The 15,939-nt window shown below is 44.1% G+C and overlaps 1 protein-coding gene across 5 annotated transcripts in view; it reads right to left on the bottom strand.

Annotated features, from left to right (window-relative positions):
- The window catches only part of AMBRA1 (autophagy and beclin 1 regulator 1), a 139,040-nt gene that overhangs the window by 33,771 nt on the left and 89,330 nt on the right, over positions 1–15,939 (bottom strand). For all 5 annotated transcript variants that reach the window (XM_065682938.1, XM_065682934.1, XM_065682936.1 and 2 more), the window contains 2 exons: positions 15,059–15,247; positions 11,942–12,096 (listed from right to left, as the gene is read on the bottom strand). In XM_065682938.1, coding sequence (XP_065539010.1) covers positions 11,942–12,096; positions 15,059–15,247 — 344 coding nt within the window. The remainder of the gene's footprint in view (positions 1–11,941; positions 12,097–15,058; positions 15,248–15,939) is intronic.

The raw sequence follows: 15,939 nt of genomic DNA, 5'->3' as shown, positions 1-15,939 counted from the left end.
TGTGCTGAAATAGAGGTTTGAATGGCATCTTTCTCTAACTTTAAACACTGTGAAGTCTGAGGAGTAGGAGCTTCTGAACTTCCCTATGGGAGCTGAAGCCCAAGCAGGCAATGTAAGTATAGCAAGCTGTTCTTTTCTTGGCAACGACAAACATTTAAATGTCATTTTTGCAGGCAAGAAAGGTCCTACCCCTTCCCTTTAGGGGATCCAGCCTGGATTACACAGAACAGCTGCTTAACTTGTGCAATATGTTTGTAGAAAACCCTGTCTCTGGTGATCTCCCCACACTACACACACACTTCTGTCATTTCGGGGACTCCATCTCTCCTGTGAGTTCAGTGAATGTCAGCAAGATTAAAAGGTCTTCTTCTACAAATACTGAAACTGTCTAGGTAGCAAAGGTTCCGCACAAAAGGGACACTACTCACTAAAGAAACAGCTGGTTGCTTCCATTCTACATCCCTAAAATCATGACATGTGTATGGGGAGGTTTCATTGAGTAATTCATCTCTGCCCTTGTCTGTTTTCAAGGAGTGCAATAGTTGCAACTACCTAACTCTTTGGTGTGCCTTTTCCAACCTCCCTGATCAGGAGTGGGCCGTTGCATCGTCTCCTGAGCTCCCTAAGGCTCATTTCATCACTTCACAGACACTTCTTCAATGTTGAATTCAGCAGGGGAAAAGATGGCTCAGAGAAAGCAGAGCTGTAAGGCATGCGGTGTGCAAAGGCCACCTCGAGTCCACTGCTGCTGCTCCCCCCTCCAACTTGTCAGTGCTGGCACATCAGTACTGTCGCACTTGTCACAGCCACCACTTACGTATTAAACTTAGGTATTTATATTTACTTACAGCAGAGAGCCAAGGAGAGGCTGCATCACAATCAACAGCCTCAAGGAATCTTTCCCAGTGATCTTTTTCTCGCCGTCAAGCTGCTGTACTTATGTGGGAAGAAGGGGACCCAGGCCACAACACTCAAGCACAGAGCTCAATTTGTACTTGCCCTGGAAGGGTAAGAAAACTTTCTGCTAAAAGCCTCTGCCCTGCAAGCCCTAGTTATTGACCTAGTGCTTCTCTCTTCCCCTCCCGCTCCATCCCAGGGAAGCTGCTGCTATTTAATAAAGCTCTTCAATTTCCACCTTTCCCCTCCACTTCTTTGGTGTGCCAACACTAAAAAGCTGGAGAGAGCAATCGCCAGGATCCTGTCAGTCATCAAAGGAGCAGCAGGCTGCCCCAAGCCTCTGCTACTGCTGCCAGTTGGCAACGGTGCTGCACTGGTCCAAACAGCACCATGCTCGGCCAAAGCAGAGGCACCACGTCCTCTGCCCAACTGCCTCTTTGCTAAAGGCCTTCCCACCACTAAGGAGAGCAATGAAAAGCAGGGGAGTGCTGAACACTACTTGTTTGGCAGAGTCGGACCTTTCTTCTCTCTGGCACACAGGAAAGAGAAAACATGTTTTGAAGCTGGAAGAGAAGAGAACGTTGGCAAAAGCGGGTAGGGAAACTCAGCAGGAATACTTGCTTGTTATCTTTTTAAATTCAATAGAGACATTTCTGCTCTTGACTAGATGCATCGCCTTTCAAGATGCTAATACATTTCAAGCAATTACCTTTGCTTAGGCCAAGCAGTAAGTTGGGCTATTAGATCAACCTTGATAAAGACAGCATGGGGAGTGGGTATAGATGTTCTCTCATTTACATGGGGAAATCTTGTCATCCATGAAGCTCCATCCTGACAGGTAAAGGAAGAGGAAAGCCTGAAGCACATCAGGTGGGTTTATCAGGCACTGGCCTAAAATATAATTATTCATTTTGCAACAGAATCAGTGCTATCACCAGAGGCTGACTGACCATGAAAACACACAAAAAGAGAAACATCTAATGTCCTAAAACCAACAGAAACCTCTTACTGGGAGGACTGTTAAAATCCACAGTTTCACAGCTACTGTGACCTGGGTTGCAAAGAAAAGAACTTCAGAAAGGAGCATTGACCTCTGCTGGATGGGTTTAGCTGTCCTGGCAGCTTACATTCATACCTCATGCCTGCACAGATATAATGTTTATGTTGGTAAACAGTGCTCTTCATATGGGTACAGGCTATATCACCAAAGTAACTGTAGAGGCTGTACAGCTTTGCCAATGTACCTGCAGCTATACCAGATCCTTCAGCCAGCACAGGTACCTCATTTTGTAACACACTTCAGCAAACTAAGCTACATGGAGTATGGAATGCAGAAGAAGCCCTAAAAGCGCAGCCAATCCACAACACTGTATAATTAAGTTCACTAAAAGTACACCTCCAAGAAATGCCTATGTACAGTTTGGAACTACTCAAAGAGCATTAAAACAAATGCAGAAAAACACAAACTGCATTTGTATTTGCCAGATTAGGTCCAGCAACAGGACAAAGGCATAAGCAAAGCAAAACCAACAGCAGCACAACAAGGACTGCACACATTTTGCATTATCCCATGTGTCCAGCTTCTGCTCCACAATGTGACCTTGAACAAGAAGTTTCAGAAGTTTTACGTCATCTTTTTTGATTGCAAGCATCTCACTGGGACTGCAAAGCACCCAAATCAAATCATTATCTTTTTTTTTTGCCTTACTCATCCCAATAGCTTGTTGCCACTGAAAGATCTTACCTGATTTTTTTTAACGTCCATGTGTTAACTATCCACCTCTGACACCAGGGTATCAGATGCTATCAAGCATCTACCACTCTACTGAAAGCACTGAATGTCCTTTACTTAGCTGCCAGGAAGTCAGCTGCATCACTGACTTCTACAGTGCTGCCAATTAGTTTAAACAAGTCTGTGGCTTTTTAAGGTCCAGAAGCATAATAAGAAACAGACATCCTAACCTGATCTCCTTAATAAATGACACCAACCCTTTTTTGCTAAGATTACATTCCTTACTCTGCCTTCTATTAATGAATTTCACAAAAGCTGCTGAAATTCAGGCTGATGCTTTGCACTGCCACAAAGCCCAGAGCCCTCTGCAGCAGAGTTTAAGTCTAGCTTGTCTAAAGCAGAAAGCCTTTAATGCAAAGCAAACATTCCTTAGGATAACTGATCAGCAGCTCAATACAGTTATTCATAAGAGAATGTGCATCGGTGTTCTGAAACAAAGCAGGTCTCCCCTTTGTTTGGAAGGAGTCTCCTTTCTGTATGAATACACAGATAAATAAAAAGACCTGCATTTCCCACAGTCAGACAGGGGAAAACGTTGCTTTTTTGCCCCAAGTCTGCCCCTAAGCAGCAGGTTGGTCTCAACCCTTCCCCCATGGCTGGTTCCTGCTAACAACATACACATCTTTCCATTAGATCTTCTCTGTTAAATTGGAAGAAGCAAAAATAATGCACTTATCTTTTTGGATTTGTCAGTCTTATTCTCAAATGGATCTTATCACTTAATGCTCAGCACAAACAAAATTTCCTTTAACTCCATTTATCTTCCCCAGCTGCAACAGGATCACATATGAAATTCATTCTCATTCCTTACCAACACAACAGACCTCTTTCTGCCTTTTTCTGCACCTACTGTCAATGTAGCTTGGCTTTTTGATCCACAGCGAATTAAACGCGAACTAACCCTTTATTTTCATCATCAACCAAAACCTCAACTATGCATACTTGATCCAATTCTGAAAACAGGTCAGCACCTGAAGTTTCTGTAGGATGGACTGAGAAACTTTCTACAAAGGTAAAACCTTGTTGATCTTGTTGACCATACACAATCACATAAAGATCACTCTCAGATCAGGAAAAGCCTCATTACAGCACATCTAACTCTTTTCTTTCTTTAGGCTAGCTCTTGGCATTATGAGCGACTTCTTTATCTCACAAGCCTGCCATGCAACTACTACATGAGAAAGAGCTTTAAAATACCTACTGGGAAACTTCCAAGCATGAACAAGAACTAGGTCTTAACAAAGAAACAGATCATCCCAGGTAACAAAGCTCTCATGCAGGAAAACGAACACAATGGCAGTGAAGTGCCTCATTAATTTACTACCTGTCCCCCTAAGGCTGCAAAACCAGGGTAATACCTCTAAAAAGCCCTTTAGGCAACTGGTCCAAGCTCAGATCTGAAACCTAGGGCTGAGTAAGCAAGAACTTCCTAAACAAAACAACTGTCCTTTCAATTGTGTGTTGGAACAGATGAAAGGAGAGAAAGGGGAATGCCAAAGGGGGTGTTAGCATGACAGAAGATAGGTATGTATATATTGAATACAGATGCACAAGTGAACTGAACTGTGCAAACAGCCCCCAGCTATTGCTATCTCTTGCAAAAATCACTGACAGCTCTCAAACCTGGAACTAGAAAAACATGGTCACTTCTATGGCAAAAGGAATGACAAGCTTCAGTTTTGCCCTTAACTCAGACTGCAAATCAAAAGCAGCACCTGTGAGTTCCCCATTAAATGTCATGCTGAGACTGTAACGGCAAAATCTACACTATGTTAAAGATCTAATGACAAGAGCAAAGGATTCGTGCACAGCTGCCATTCCACCCCACTCTCCGTCTACTGAGCCTCTACAGAACATCGTACAAGATCAAATGTCAACAATATGTTGATGACAGAGCTACGTGCATCCTCATCTAGGTGAAAAGAGGCTGTCATCCAGCTGCCTACACGTCTGGAAGGCATAAATAGTGGAGGAAAGAGCTGGCTTAAATTTAAGTCAAGAAAGATGGCAGAAAAAATTACAGGGAAACAAAAAGTCTTCATGAAATTGCAAACCTCTTCTCAGCCCATGGCCAGCTTAGTGCAAATCTGGTAATAATTTACTTCAGCTCCCTTCGCCCTGCCTGATCTGGGCAAGATGACTGCACATAATCTCAGATGAGAAATCATATTTGCCGTGATTTCTTCTACCTAGTTAAAACTATGTACCCCAACTGCCCCAAAGCTAACTATCTCCTGTGAGAGAAACAGGCTGAAAGCCTTATCTGAACTGCAAGAGCAGTTCAGCTCTCCTAATATTGGACCCCATATCAAAGAAAAAGGGCTTAGTTCCGAGCTTCACATCCCACAAAGTGAAAACATCCTGAATAGCTGTCATTAGCCTTTCCTTCATGCCAGTTTGGTAAAACTGGCACTGCTCCCATGTTTAACCATCACATGAGCTCACATGTTTAACCATCACAGTTTCTTCTTAGTTCTATCTTACCAACCTTCATGCAGACACGGATGAATCGGTCAAGGCAGCAAACTCAGTACTCATACAACATACCATTCCTGCATCTACACTTATATGTGCGTATCTGTGCAAATCTTCATGCCACCTGTAACACCAAGGTGGAGCTGCATTTTCCAATGATGATGAATACAGCTCTTTCTTACAACACTCAACATGAGCAGTGCTTAGCACCGTGGGTTTTGGATATGCTTTGTTCTCCAAAAGATACCTGCCAGTCTGCCAAGACACTGGAGGGATTTTCCATATCAGTCAGGAAAGGGTTCTGTCCCCATGCCCTCTTCCTAGTATCATAGAATTACAGAATAGTTAGGGTTGGAAAGGACCTCAAGATCATCTAGTTCCAACCCCCCTGCCATGGGCAGGGACACCTCACACTAAACCATCCCACACAAGGCTTCATCCAACCTGGCCTTGAACACTGCCAGGGATGGAGCACTCACAACCTCCCTGGGCAACCCACTCCAGTGCCTCACCACCCTAACAGGAAAGAACTTCCTCCTTATATCCAATCTAAACTTCCCCTGTTTAAGTTTGAACCCGTTACCCCTTGTCCTATCACTACAGTCCCTAATGAAGAGGTCCTCCCCAGCATCCTCATAGGCCCCCCCTTCAGGTACTGGAAGGCTGCTATGAGGTCTCCCCTGATCCTTCTCTTCTCCAGGCTGAACAGCCCCAACTTTCTCAGCCTGTCTTCACACAGGAGGTGCTCTAGTCCTCTGATCATCCTCGTGGCCTCCTCTGGACTTGTTCCAGCAGTTCCATGTCCTTTTTATGTTGAGGACACCAGAACTGCACACAAGACTCAAGTGAGGTGTCATGAGAGCAGAGTAGAGGGGCAGGATCACCTCCTTCGACCTGCTGGTCACACTCCTTTTGATGCAGCCCAGGATACGGTTAAACTTACTAGAGCTTCTTTCTAGTGTCTAATTTAAATCTCCCCTCTGTCAGCTTAAAGCTATTCCCCCTTGTCCTGTTACTATATGCTCTCTCCAGATTTCTTGTAGCCCCTTTAGGCACTAGAAGCTGCTCTGAAGTCTCCCCTGAGCCTTCTCTTCTCCAGGCTGAGCCAGCCCAGCTCTCTCAGCCTGTCTCCATAGGGGAGGTGGTCCAGTGCTCTGATCACCTCTGTGGCCTCTCTGACTTCACTTCAGCAGCTCCTTGTCCCTCTTGTGTTGGGGGCCCAGAGCTGAATGCAGTACTGCAAATGGAGTCTCACAAGAGCAGAGTAGAGGCGGAGAATCACTTCCCTCAGTCTCGTGGTCATGCTTCTTTTGATGCAGCCCAGGATACAGGGGGTTTCTGGGCTGCAAGCGCATACTGCTGGGTGTTGTTGTCTAACACCCCCCAAGTCCTTTCTGCTCAGAGCTGCTCTCAAGTATCAACACGTACATGCAGCCTGTGACTCTGCTTGGACATTCGGTAGTCTAAGAAACATCCATCTGGCTCAGTTCTGCCAACAGTGAAAAGTTTCTCTGGGCAGTAATTGGATGTATTATTTGCAGTTCTACTCAAGAGTTGTCAGAAGCCCTCCCTATCAACCTGAAAATGTCAAAGTCTCTTTTAAAAGGAGACACAAGGGACCACAGCAATAAGTATGCTTTTTCAGTAACACAGCAAGAGGTCAGCACTCTCTTGCAAACTACTCTTGCTTTCAGAAGTATACTAGTTCACATGAACTCTTCCACTGGAGCTAATGTGTTGCAGTAAGGCATCTCCACGTACTCTCGTAATCAGTTTTCTTTTCACATTATCAAGGGTTCTGACAAACTGTAACTTGCACCCCAGTGAAGCAAATGTGAATGGCAATTTGCTTTCACGCATAAGGCCCCTTTGGTTACAGCTGCAAGACTATTCACAGCTCACCCAGTGAGTCTAGGAGGTCTGACAGTGATTTTTGCAGACTGCAGTGACCTTTGCAGGCCACACGGAATAGATGCTACTGACACCTGCATGAAGCTCAGGAGACAACAGCACTCAATAAAACTCTGCCCTCATTAAGAGTTAATGTGCTGAGAAAAACCTTGGCTCTGCGCTGAAACTCATGTGCCTTGCTGCTTCAGGCCCTTCTTCCTGCGGTATTTGGAATTCTCCATCTGTTTACAATGGAAGCATACACGTAATCTGTTCCATCCAAGCAACCAACCGACCACTTCAGTGGGATGTTTCCCAAATACCAGTAGTCATGTCAAGAGCTAATTCTGGATCTTCACAGCCTGAATTTCCTTCCAGATTCAAAGCACAATGCACTATTTGAGATAGGGCTTGGTTAAGTCACCTTCTCCCCACAAACTGCACTGCACTTGAGCTTCACGTGCATCAATTTTTCTATCACCTTCCTCACTTTTTTACCTTCAGCTTGAAAGTTCCTTTCTATGTTTTATTTTAATTTGATTACAGCAATCATGTTTTCTTGGTATTTTAGAGTTAGCTTCCTCTGGGTAATACGACAAACATTAAACATTGCAAGGGCATCAGAATTTGTGAATGCCAGAAATAAAACTACCTTCTGGCTGCCTTTCCTGCTAATATCCACTGCTAACGGATCCAGAGCAATTTGAGCCTTACTCTTTAATGTTTCTAAGGACCTTCAGCTCTGATCAAGTTTCTAATTTCACATTCTTCTAAGTTCTTTAACCTCCATATACTCTTGGAATCACACTGAATTCAGAAATCATGCTAAACCCAAGCCACCTGAAAACAGATCCTCCTTATCTGGGACCAGCTCCACCTATGCTTTCAAAATAGGCTGCAAAAACTATCCTTACTCCATATTATTCCCATCTCTGAAACTCAAGTATTCCCAGATAACTCCCAGTACCACTGTAACCTGTACCATCGCAAGCTAGAAATCTGCTGAAAACAATTCCTTCCCTGTACTACAGATAAACTTCAGAGGTGTTAGCTAGGTCTGCAAAAGAAGTAAACCACTAACACAAAACAACAAGAAATGAAGCTCGTGCATACCACTCCTGTTAAAAGTCAACACTACTAGAGAGCTTTTGAAAACTCAGCCTGAAGAACAAGCTTGTTCTTCAGCAAAGCTGGGTTTCCATCTGAAATGCTAAGCACATCGGTCTGAAGCGACTGAATAGAAAGAGCATGAACCTCTCACTCGTGACTACCCTATCTGATGGCAATTCACTACTTTTCCTTCATTTCTGAACACAGTCCAGAACTGTCAAATCACATCAGCCCTGACCTGTAGAACTCTACCCAAACCTCTCTGAAATATTAGGAGCAAAATGCATATAGACGTTGCACACTCTTATAACCAAGATGCTCCTTAGTACAATTCAAAAGCCCTGTAGTTCTCAGAGAGAACGTTTCTCTCCAAGACTGAAAATGATACCAGCAGCCAGTGGATTTCTAGGTGCAATTAAATTTATTAGAGTTTCACGTAACAAAACTAATTAATTGCATCTTCAAAACCTCTATTTCAACAGCCAGATGGAGGAAACTCTCTGAGGAGCAGAAAGCTGCATTGCACTGACTGCTAGTCAAGGATGTGGAGGAGGGGTTAATTTGAAGCAGAAATAATCACTGTATTTCACCCCTCAGCAGGTTCCCACATTTGTGCAGTGACTTATAGGCGACATTGCCAAGCCCTAATCTCCAGTTCATTGATTGCAAATCAAAAGGCATCAGGGAAGGAAGAAAAGATTATGAGACAACTTACAAGAATTTTCATAGAATCTGATGTAGCATTTCTCTTGAATTTCTCTCTTGGGAGTTTTGTGGGTAATGTAATATTAAAACATCCACAAAGCATTGCTTCAGAACACGGCTATGACTTATTTTTAATTAAGAAGTTGAATAACAACTGCTTTATGTTACAAGCTTTTGGGACAGAGGCAACAAAGACACTTTCTGATTCTCTCTAACGTGCACATTACATTAGAGGCTGAAGAATACACTTTCACCAGGTTTCCTAATCCTTCTTCTGCTGCATGCTGGCCAAGCTGGAAACAGGATTTTACTCAGCTGAATATGAGTACATCAGCCCCTGCGCTAGGAATATTACAATGTTTTCTACTTCAAATCCTATCTTCATTTTGCATGTCTTGCAAAGTATTACAAACTCATGGAACAGTCTTATTGCAAAATTCAAGACAGAAGAAATAGCTAAAGGTGATCTACTAATTTTTTACAACTAGATGAAAGAATAATATTTACAAGATTAAGCTTTACGGTTTCCAAGCTTGGTCCTACAGGCTGCATGAAGATAACCAACAACACACCAGAATGTTGAAACAACACCTAACATTATCACACAAGAAGGCTCTTTACCCAAACGAATTCAAACCGGTCTAGTTGTGACCCTGTCACATATGCAGAAACCTGAAAGTCCAAAGCAGTCAGAAAAGAAGCGTTTTCAACATCTTTAAACACGATGTGGGAAAGGAGAAAACAGAAAATTAGTTAGCAAATCCTGCTAGACTGGATAGATTTAAAAACGTGGGGGAAAGCTTTCTGGAAGCTAAAAATACATGTGCAAGGAAGATGATAAAAGCAACCTTTCGAATACATGCAATCCATCTGGAGAAAAATAATCCAGAACTACAGCAGATGAGAAAGACAGGAGTGCAGTGATGTGGAGCAAGTCTGAAAAGCAGGAGTGGGAAAAAGTGTACAACATTTTCAATGCACCTTAACAGCAAGAAAGGAAAAAAACCAAGTTTTTGAGTGTATAAGTAAAGACCTGTAGTCCAGAAAAAGCAGACAGAAAAATACCCTCTGTGGACTTCTGGTAAAACCCTGCTTATCACATTACGTACATTTAAACATATCCCAGAATGAGGGGAAAAAAAAAGGAAGGGTATTTTGGAGAGAATTCAACAGAGAAAAAAAAAAAACCCAAAAGCTGAAAGATTGAATTACAAGAGAAGATTAAGGGAATACAAAGCATTACTTCACTAAATGGTGACTAAGAGCAAGGGTACAAGCATTTGAACAGTGTAACACACCATAGGAAAAGAAGATATGTTTGAAATGGAGATGAAGAAATATAAATGGAAGATTTTGACAGCAGCTTACTGATTAAGCTGGCTACAAAAAAAAAAAACCCGTCTCCAAAAGGAAGGGCTAGAAGCTATAGCAACTGGAGTTTAGAGCAAATGTAAAGGATGGATGAGAGGAAGAGACATGATTTTACCTAATAGGACTTATCTTACTGTGATATGGTAAAAGACTCTGGGAAGGGATACTCCCATATCTGGCAGTATAAGCTGTGTATTTCACTAGGATCTTAACTGCAAAAAGAAACAGTGCCAGGGCAAACTACACTTTTAAAAGGATCTAACAGGACACTGAATCCATGTATTTAGTGATCTCACCACATTCACACAGCTTTCAACAACAGCACCTGCTAACCAAATTGTGCTTTCTTCATAAATACATTTTAATCTCTGTCTCTTACCTGAAGAGGCTCATACCAGAATGGCAGCTCAGAACCAGGGCTGGAAAAGTGTGGATTGGTACACCAAAAAGAATATCCTCATCATTGATCTTCTCTTGCCTTATAATATGGTGCAGATGATGAAAAACAAGAGTTTTATCAGCTGATAAAGCAGCTCATGTAATGACGCAGCCGAGATGACCCTTTCTGAATCATGAGCTCTCTGGGGAGCAGCTACAGAGTCTGAAGGTGAATCAAGCAATTTCTCCCAGAGACAAGACTCTCTCCAGTACTGGGCCACTGCACAAATGGCTCAATGCAACCCCTGTACACGGGAAAGCTGTGACAAAAGTAATAATAATCATAGGGGCCTTTCAAAAAAGAAAAAAAAAGGCTTAAAAGGGAAAAAAAAGGGGTGGGGGGGAGCTGCTCATTGAGTTAATTCCACTATGATCAAACTATCCTCCAAAATCAGAAGCTATTGAATAGCTACTTTTCATCTCCTGCAACAAGTCACCTGAATACATGGCCTAAAACTTGAATCCAGCCCCAATTTCAGCTTTAGAAATTACCTAGTTCTGCCTCCTCCACATGCTGTGCGCATTATCAACTGGATGTGGCATTTCTGATCCTAAACTATCACTGAATAGCTGCTGTGCTCTGCTGATGAACAAATCAAGACACATGTGTTCTCTTGACTCTATCTGCCAGTTTGTAAAAAAAGATGAAGGTTTTTCCGCAGGTACTAAATGAGTCAGAGTGGATACAGAAACAGAAGTACGGAAGGATAATTCCATTGCCAAAATATGCCTACATGTACATAGAAAGCTCACACATAAATAGCCAACAAAAGTCTGTTTGGCAAAAGTATAGTAAACCTCACCTTAGTCTACTTGGCTCCTATCCTTCCCAAAACTGCTGCTCTCCTAGAGGTTAGCTGCCTTTAGGAATTTTGGGAAATGACCCTGAAGCCTCAGCTGAAAAACTCAGCAAAGCCAATCACAGTACCACAAGCAAGATGTGTATTACCCAAAGAAGTCCAAAAGACCTACTAGGTATTCTGAGCATTAACTAGACTTATGAATGTATTCCATGACATGGAATGTATTTGTTTGTCATCATATTTAAAACCAGAGTAAAGTGTCACAGTTCTGTTACTTTCATGTTCTCCTGCCATGTTTGCATACCTCTGTAATAAAGTCCCTGACATGTTTCCTATTCAGTGGGCTTGGAGCATGCTACCTCTTTGCTATCATAACCCAGCAATTAACTATTAGCCTAGAGCCAAAGCAACACAAAATGACTGACGGAATCACAGAGAAGCAGAATACACACACACTCACCCTCATAGAGGTTTCTCCACCGTGGGGCTGTTGCAGCCTGAAGACTTGAGCAACCATGTGTTCAGTGGACGGGTGCAGCAGGATACGTCGGGAAGCCAGTCCCACCATTACGTATCTGCCCATTGGCGACAGGCTCACAGAAATGGCATTAGGGCCTACGAAGAGAACAGGGGTAATTTCTCTCACAGGTTGAAATCCCTCCCCATGCTTCATCCTCACAGCTTCTTCGTTCCCTTCCAGCATTACCATAACATATGGCACACTAAGCTCATTCTTACAAAGGGTAGAGAAGAACAAGGAGAGCCGCACAAATACAAATCACAGAATCACAGAATCCCAAGGGTTGGAAGGGACCTAAAAAGATCATCTAGTCCAACCCCCCTGCAAGAGCAGGGTAACCTACAGTACATCACACAGGAACTTGTCCAGGCGGGCCTTGAATATCTCCAGTGTAGGAGACTCCACAACCCCCCTGGGCAACCTGTTCCAGTGCTCTGTCACCCTTACAGTAAAGAAGTTCTTCCTGATGTTAACGTGGAACTTCCTATGCTCCAGTTTACACCCATTGCCCCTTGTCCTATCACTGGATATCACTGAAAAAAGCTTAGCTCCATCATCCTGACACCTACCCTTTACATATTTGTAAACATTGATGAGGTCACCCCTCAGTCTCCTCTTCTCCAAGCTAAAGAGACCCAGCTCCCTCAGCCTCTCCTCATAAGGGAGATGTTCCACTCCCTTAATCATCTTTGTGGCTCTGCGCTGGACTCCTTCAAGCAATTCCCTGTCCTTCTTGAATTGAGGGGCCCAGAACTGGACACAATATTCCAGATGCGGCCTCACCAAGGCTGAGTAGAGGGGGAGGAGAACCTCTCTTGACCTACTAACCACTCCCTTTCTAATGCACCCTAAGATGCCATTTGCCTTCTTGGCCACAAGAGCACATTGCTGGCTCATGGTCATCCTCCTATCCACCAGGACCCCCAGGTCCCTTTCCCCTTCACTACTTTCCAGCAGGTCAACCCCCAACCTGTACTGGTACATGGGGTTGTTCTTCCCCAGATGCAAGACTCTACACTTGCCCTTGTTAAATTTCATCAAGTTTCTCCCCGCCCAACTCTCCAGCCTGTCCAGGTCTCGCTGAATGGCAGCACAGTCCTCTGGTGTGTCAGCCACTCCTCCCAGTTTTGTGTCATCAGCAAACTTGCTGAGGGTGCACTCAGTTCCCTCATCCAGGTCATTGATGAAAATATTAAACAGCACCGGTCCCAGCACCGACCCCTGAGGAACTCCACTAGTCACAGACCTCCAGCTAGATTCTGCGCCATTGACCACAACTCTCTGCCTTCTTCCTTTCAACCAGTTCTCGATCCACCTCACTACTTGATCGTCAAGCCCACACTTCCTTAGCTTATCTATGAGGATGCTGTGGGAGACAGTATCAAATGCCTTACTGAAATCAAGAAAAACTACATCTACCGCTCTACCATCATCCCTCCACCTAGTCACTTCCTCATAGAAGGCTATAAGGTTGGTCATACATGACTTCCCCCTCATAAAACCATGTTGGCTGTTCTTAATGACCCCCTCATCCTTGATATGCCTAGTGATGGAGTCAAGAATAAGTTGTTCCATCACCTTTCCAGGGATGGAGGTAAGGCTGACCGGTCTATAATTACCCGGGTCCTCCTTCTTGCCCTTCTTATAGATTGGTGTGACCTTTGCCATCCGCCAATCCTCAGGCACCTCGCCCGTTTCCCACGACTTACCAAAGATGATGGAAAGTGGCCTAGCAATGACCTCCGCCAGCTCCCTCAGCACCCGTGGGTGCATTCCATCCGGACCCATCGATTTACAGATGTCCAGATTGCATAGCTGATCCCTAACCCAATCCTCATCTACCAAAGCAAACTCCTCCTTTGTCCTGACTCCTTCTGGGGCTATAGAAATCCAGGGCCCTCGGGGAGAGTCTGCAGGAGTAAAGACAGAGGCAAAGAAGGCATTCAGCACCTCTGCCTTCTTTATATCCTCTGTCTCCAGGGTACCCACTTCGTTCAGCAGTGGGCCTATATTGCCTCTTGTGTTAGTTTTATTTGCTATGTATTTGAAGAAGCCCTTTCTATTGTCTTTAACCCGACTAGCAAGATTGAGTTCCAAGGAGGCCTTAGCTGTCCTAATTGCCTCCCTACATCCTCTAACAACTGTCCTATATTCCTCCCAAGCGGCCAGCCCCTCCTTCCATAATCCATAGATTCTCCTTTTCCACTTGAGTTTGCCCAGCAGCTCCTTGTTTAACCACGCCGGTCTCCTAGATCCCTTACTTGACTTCCTACTCATTGGGACGCTCCGATCCTGAGCTTGGAAGAAGCGGTCCTTGAATGCTAACCAACTATCTTGAGCCCCTTTACCGCCTAGTACACTTTCCCATGAGACTTCCCTTAGCAGTTGACTGAAGAGGCCAAAGTTGGCCCTTCGGAAATCCAGAACTGTGGCTTTGCTAGGTATTCTATTCCTCCCACACAGGATCCTAAACTCCACCATCTCATGGTCACTGCAGCCAAGGCTGCCATTGACCGTCACCACTTCGACCAAACCCTCCTTGTTGGCGAGTACTAAATCTAGCAGCGCTGCTCCCCTAGTTGGTACGTCCACCATTTGCATTAAGAAATTATCATCAATGCACTCGAGGAACCTCCTAGACTGTGAATGACTGGCTGTGTGAGTCTTCCAGCAAATATCGGGGTAATTAAAGTCCCCCACGACGACTAAGGCATGTAGTCGCGAGGCTACTTCCAGTTGCCTGTAGAAAGCCTCATCAACTCCTTCGAATGTGGGACATTTCCTTGTTGCAAGTATCTCTCCCCTAAAACAATGAAGTTCTTTAAGCAATAAAATAGTATCCCTTAGCATCTCCCCTGTACCAGCACCTCACATGTCCAGACCAAACCACAAGTTTCTCCCCAGTAGTACTGTATTTGTAGCTGGTTGGAAGGCCAATAAAACATTTCCAGCTACTACAATCACTGGCGTTCAGACTACTGCACTTCTCACTGCAGGCTGAGTCCTGAGTTAACTTCTCACACTCCCACCCACCCTGACTTCTTGCTGTATGCTTACCAAACCGCTTTGTGTAAAGCATCTCGCCCAAGTTGTGCGGTGCCAGGGAATACACAGCCAGTATTCCTTCATCAGGGAAGCCTCTCTGGCTGCTGGGAATGAAGGCTGCCAGCAGCTGCCCATCAGCAGAGATATCACAGCTAGCATCATTGTAAATCTTGCAATTTTGAACAAGCACGTTCACAGAGGCTGCAAGGAAGAAAGAAAGGAACAGTGATTAAAGTACTTAGGTTCAACAAAGAATAAAGTAAGATTTAAACATAATGCTAGATATGGAACAATACATGTAAAAGGCACTCATGACATTTAGCTTTCTCTAAAAGTTTATGAAATTTTAATACCCTGATTAATGTAAAATCTGCTCCAAAGCGGAGATAAGACACTCCAATGAGCCCAGGAAATGAAATCTACTCACCTCCTGGAGCCTTCAGCCAAGAAACAGTGGCAATTGCACTTTATCAGACCCTTCCTTTGTTGAGTATAACACCATCCTTTGCAAAGGACAGCACAGTTTAAACAAGCCTCAAATCGTGACTCTCTGACAAACTCCAGCAGCAGCATCATTAGAAACAGTACATCTTCATTCATTTCCCCTGCTCTTGCGGAGCCCCTAAGTTCCAGCTCCCCTTTATCTCCAACAAACAGGAGATGAGAGAAAAATTCCTCCCCGCAGATACATTCATTTCTGACAGCTCTGTGCCCTTCGTAGGCAGCCTACAAGCTCTTTGGGCTACTGAATCTTACTATGCACTTGTACCACCCATAGTACAGTGAGGTTCCAAGGCCTTGTAGCATTGTCATCACCAATGCTTCAACAGTGGCTTGGCAAAACGCAGCCGGAGTCATGTTTGCTTTTTCAACATAACCTAAATATGCTCCAG

The sequence above is a fragment of the Lathamus discolor genome, chromosome 6 (genome assembly GCF_037157495.1).
Source record: "Lathamus discolor isolate bLatDis1 chromosome 6, bLatDis1.hap1, whole genome shotgun sequence".
NCBI classification, from domain to species: domain Eukaryota; kingdom Metazoa; phylum Chordata; class Aves; order Psittaciformes; family Psittacidae; genus Lathamus; species Lathamus discolor.
The sequence above is the reverse complement of the archived record's forward strand: the minus strand, read 5'-3'. Positions and strand labels throughout refer to the sequence as shown.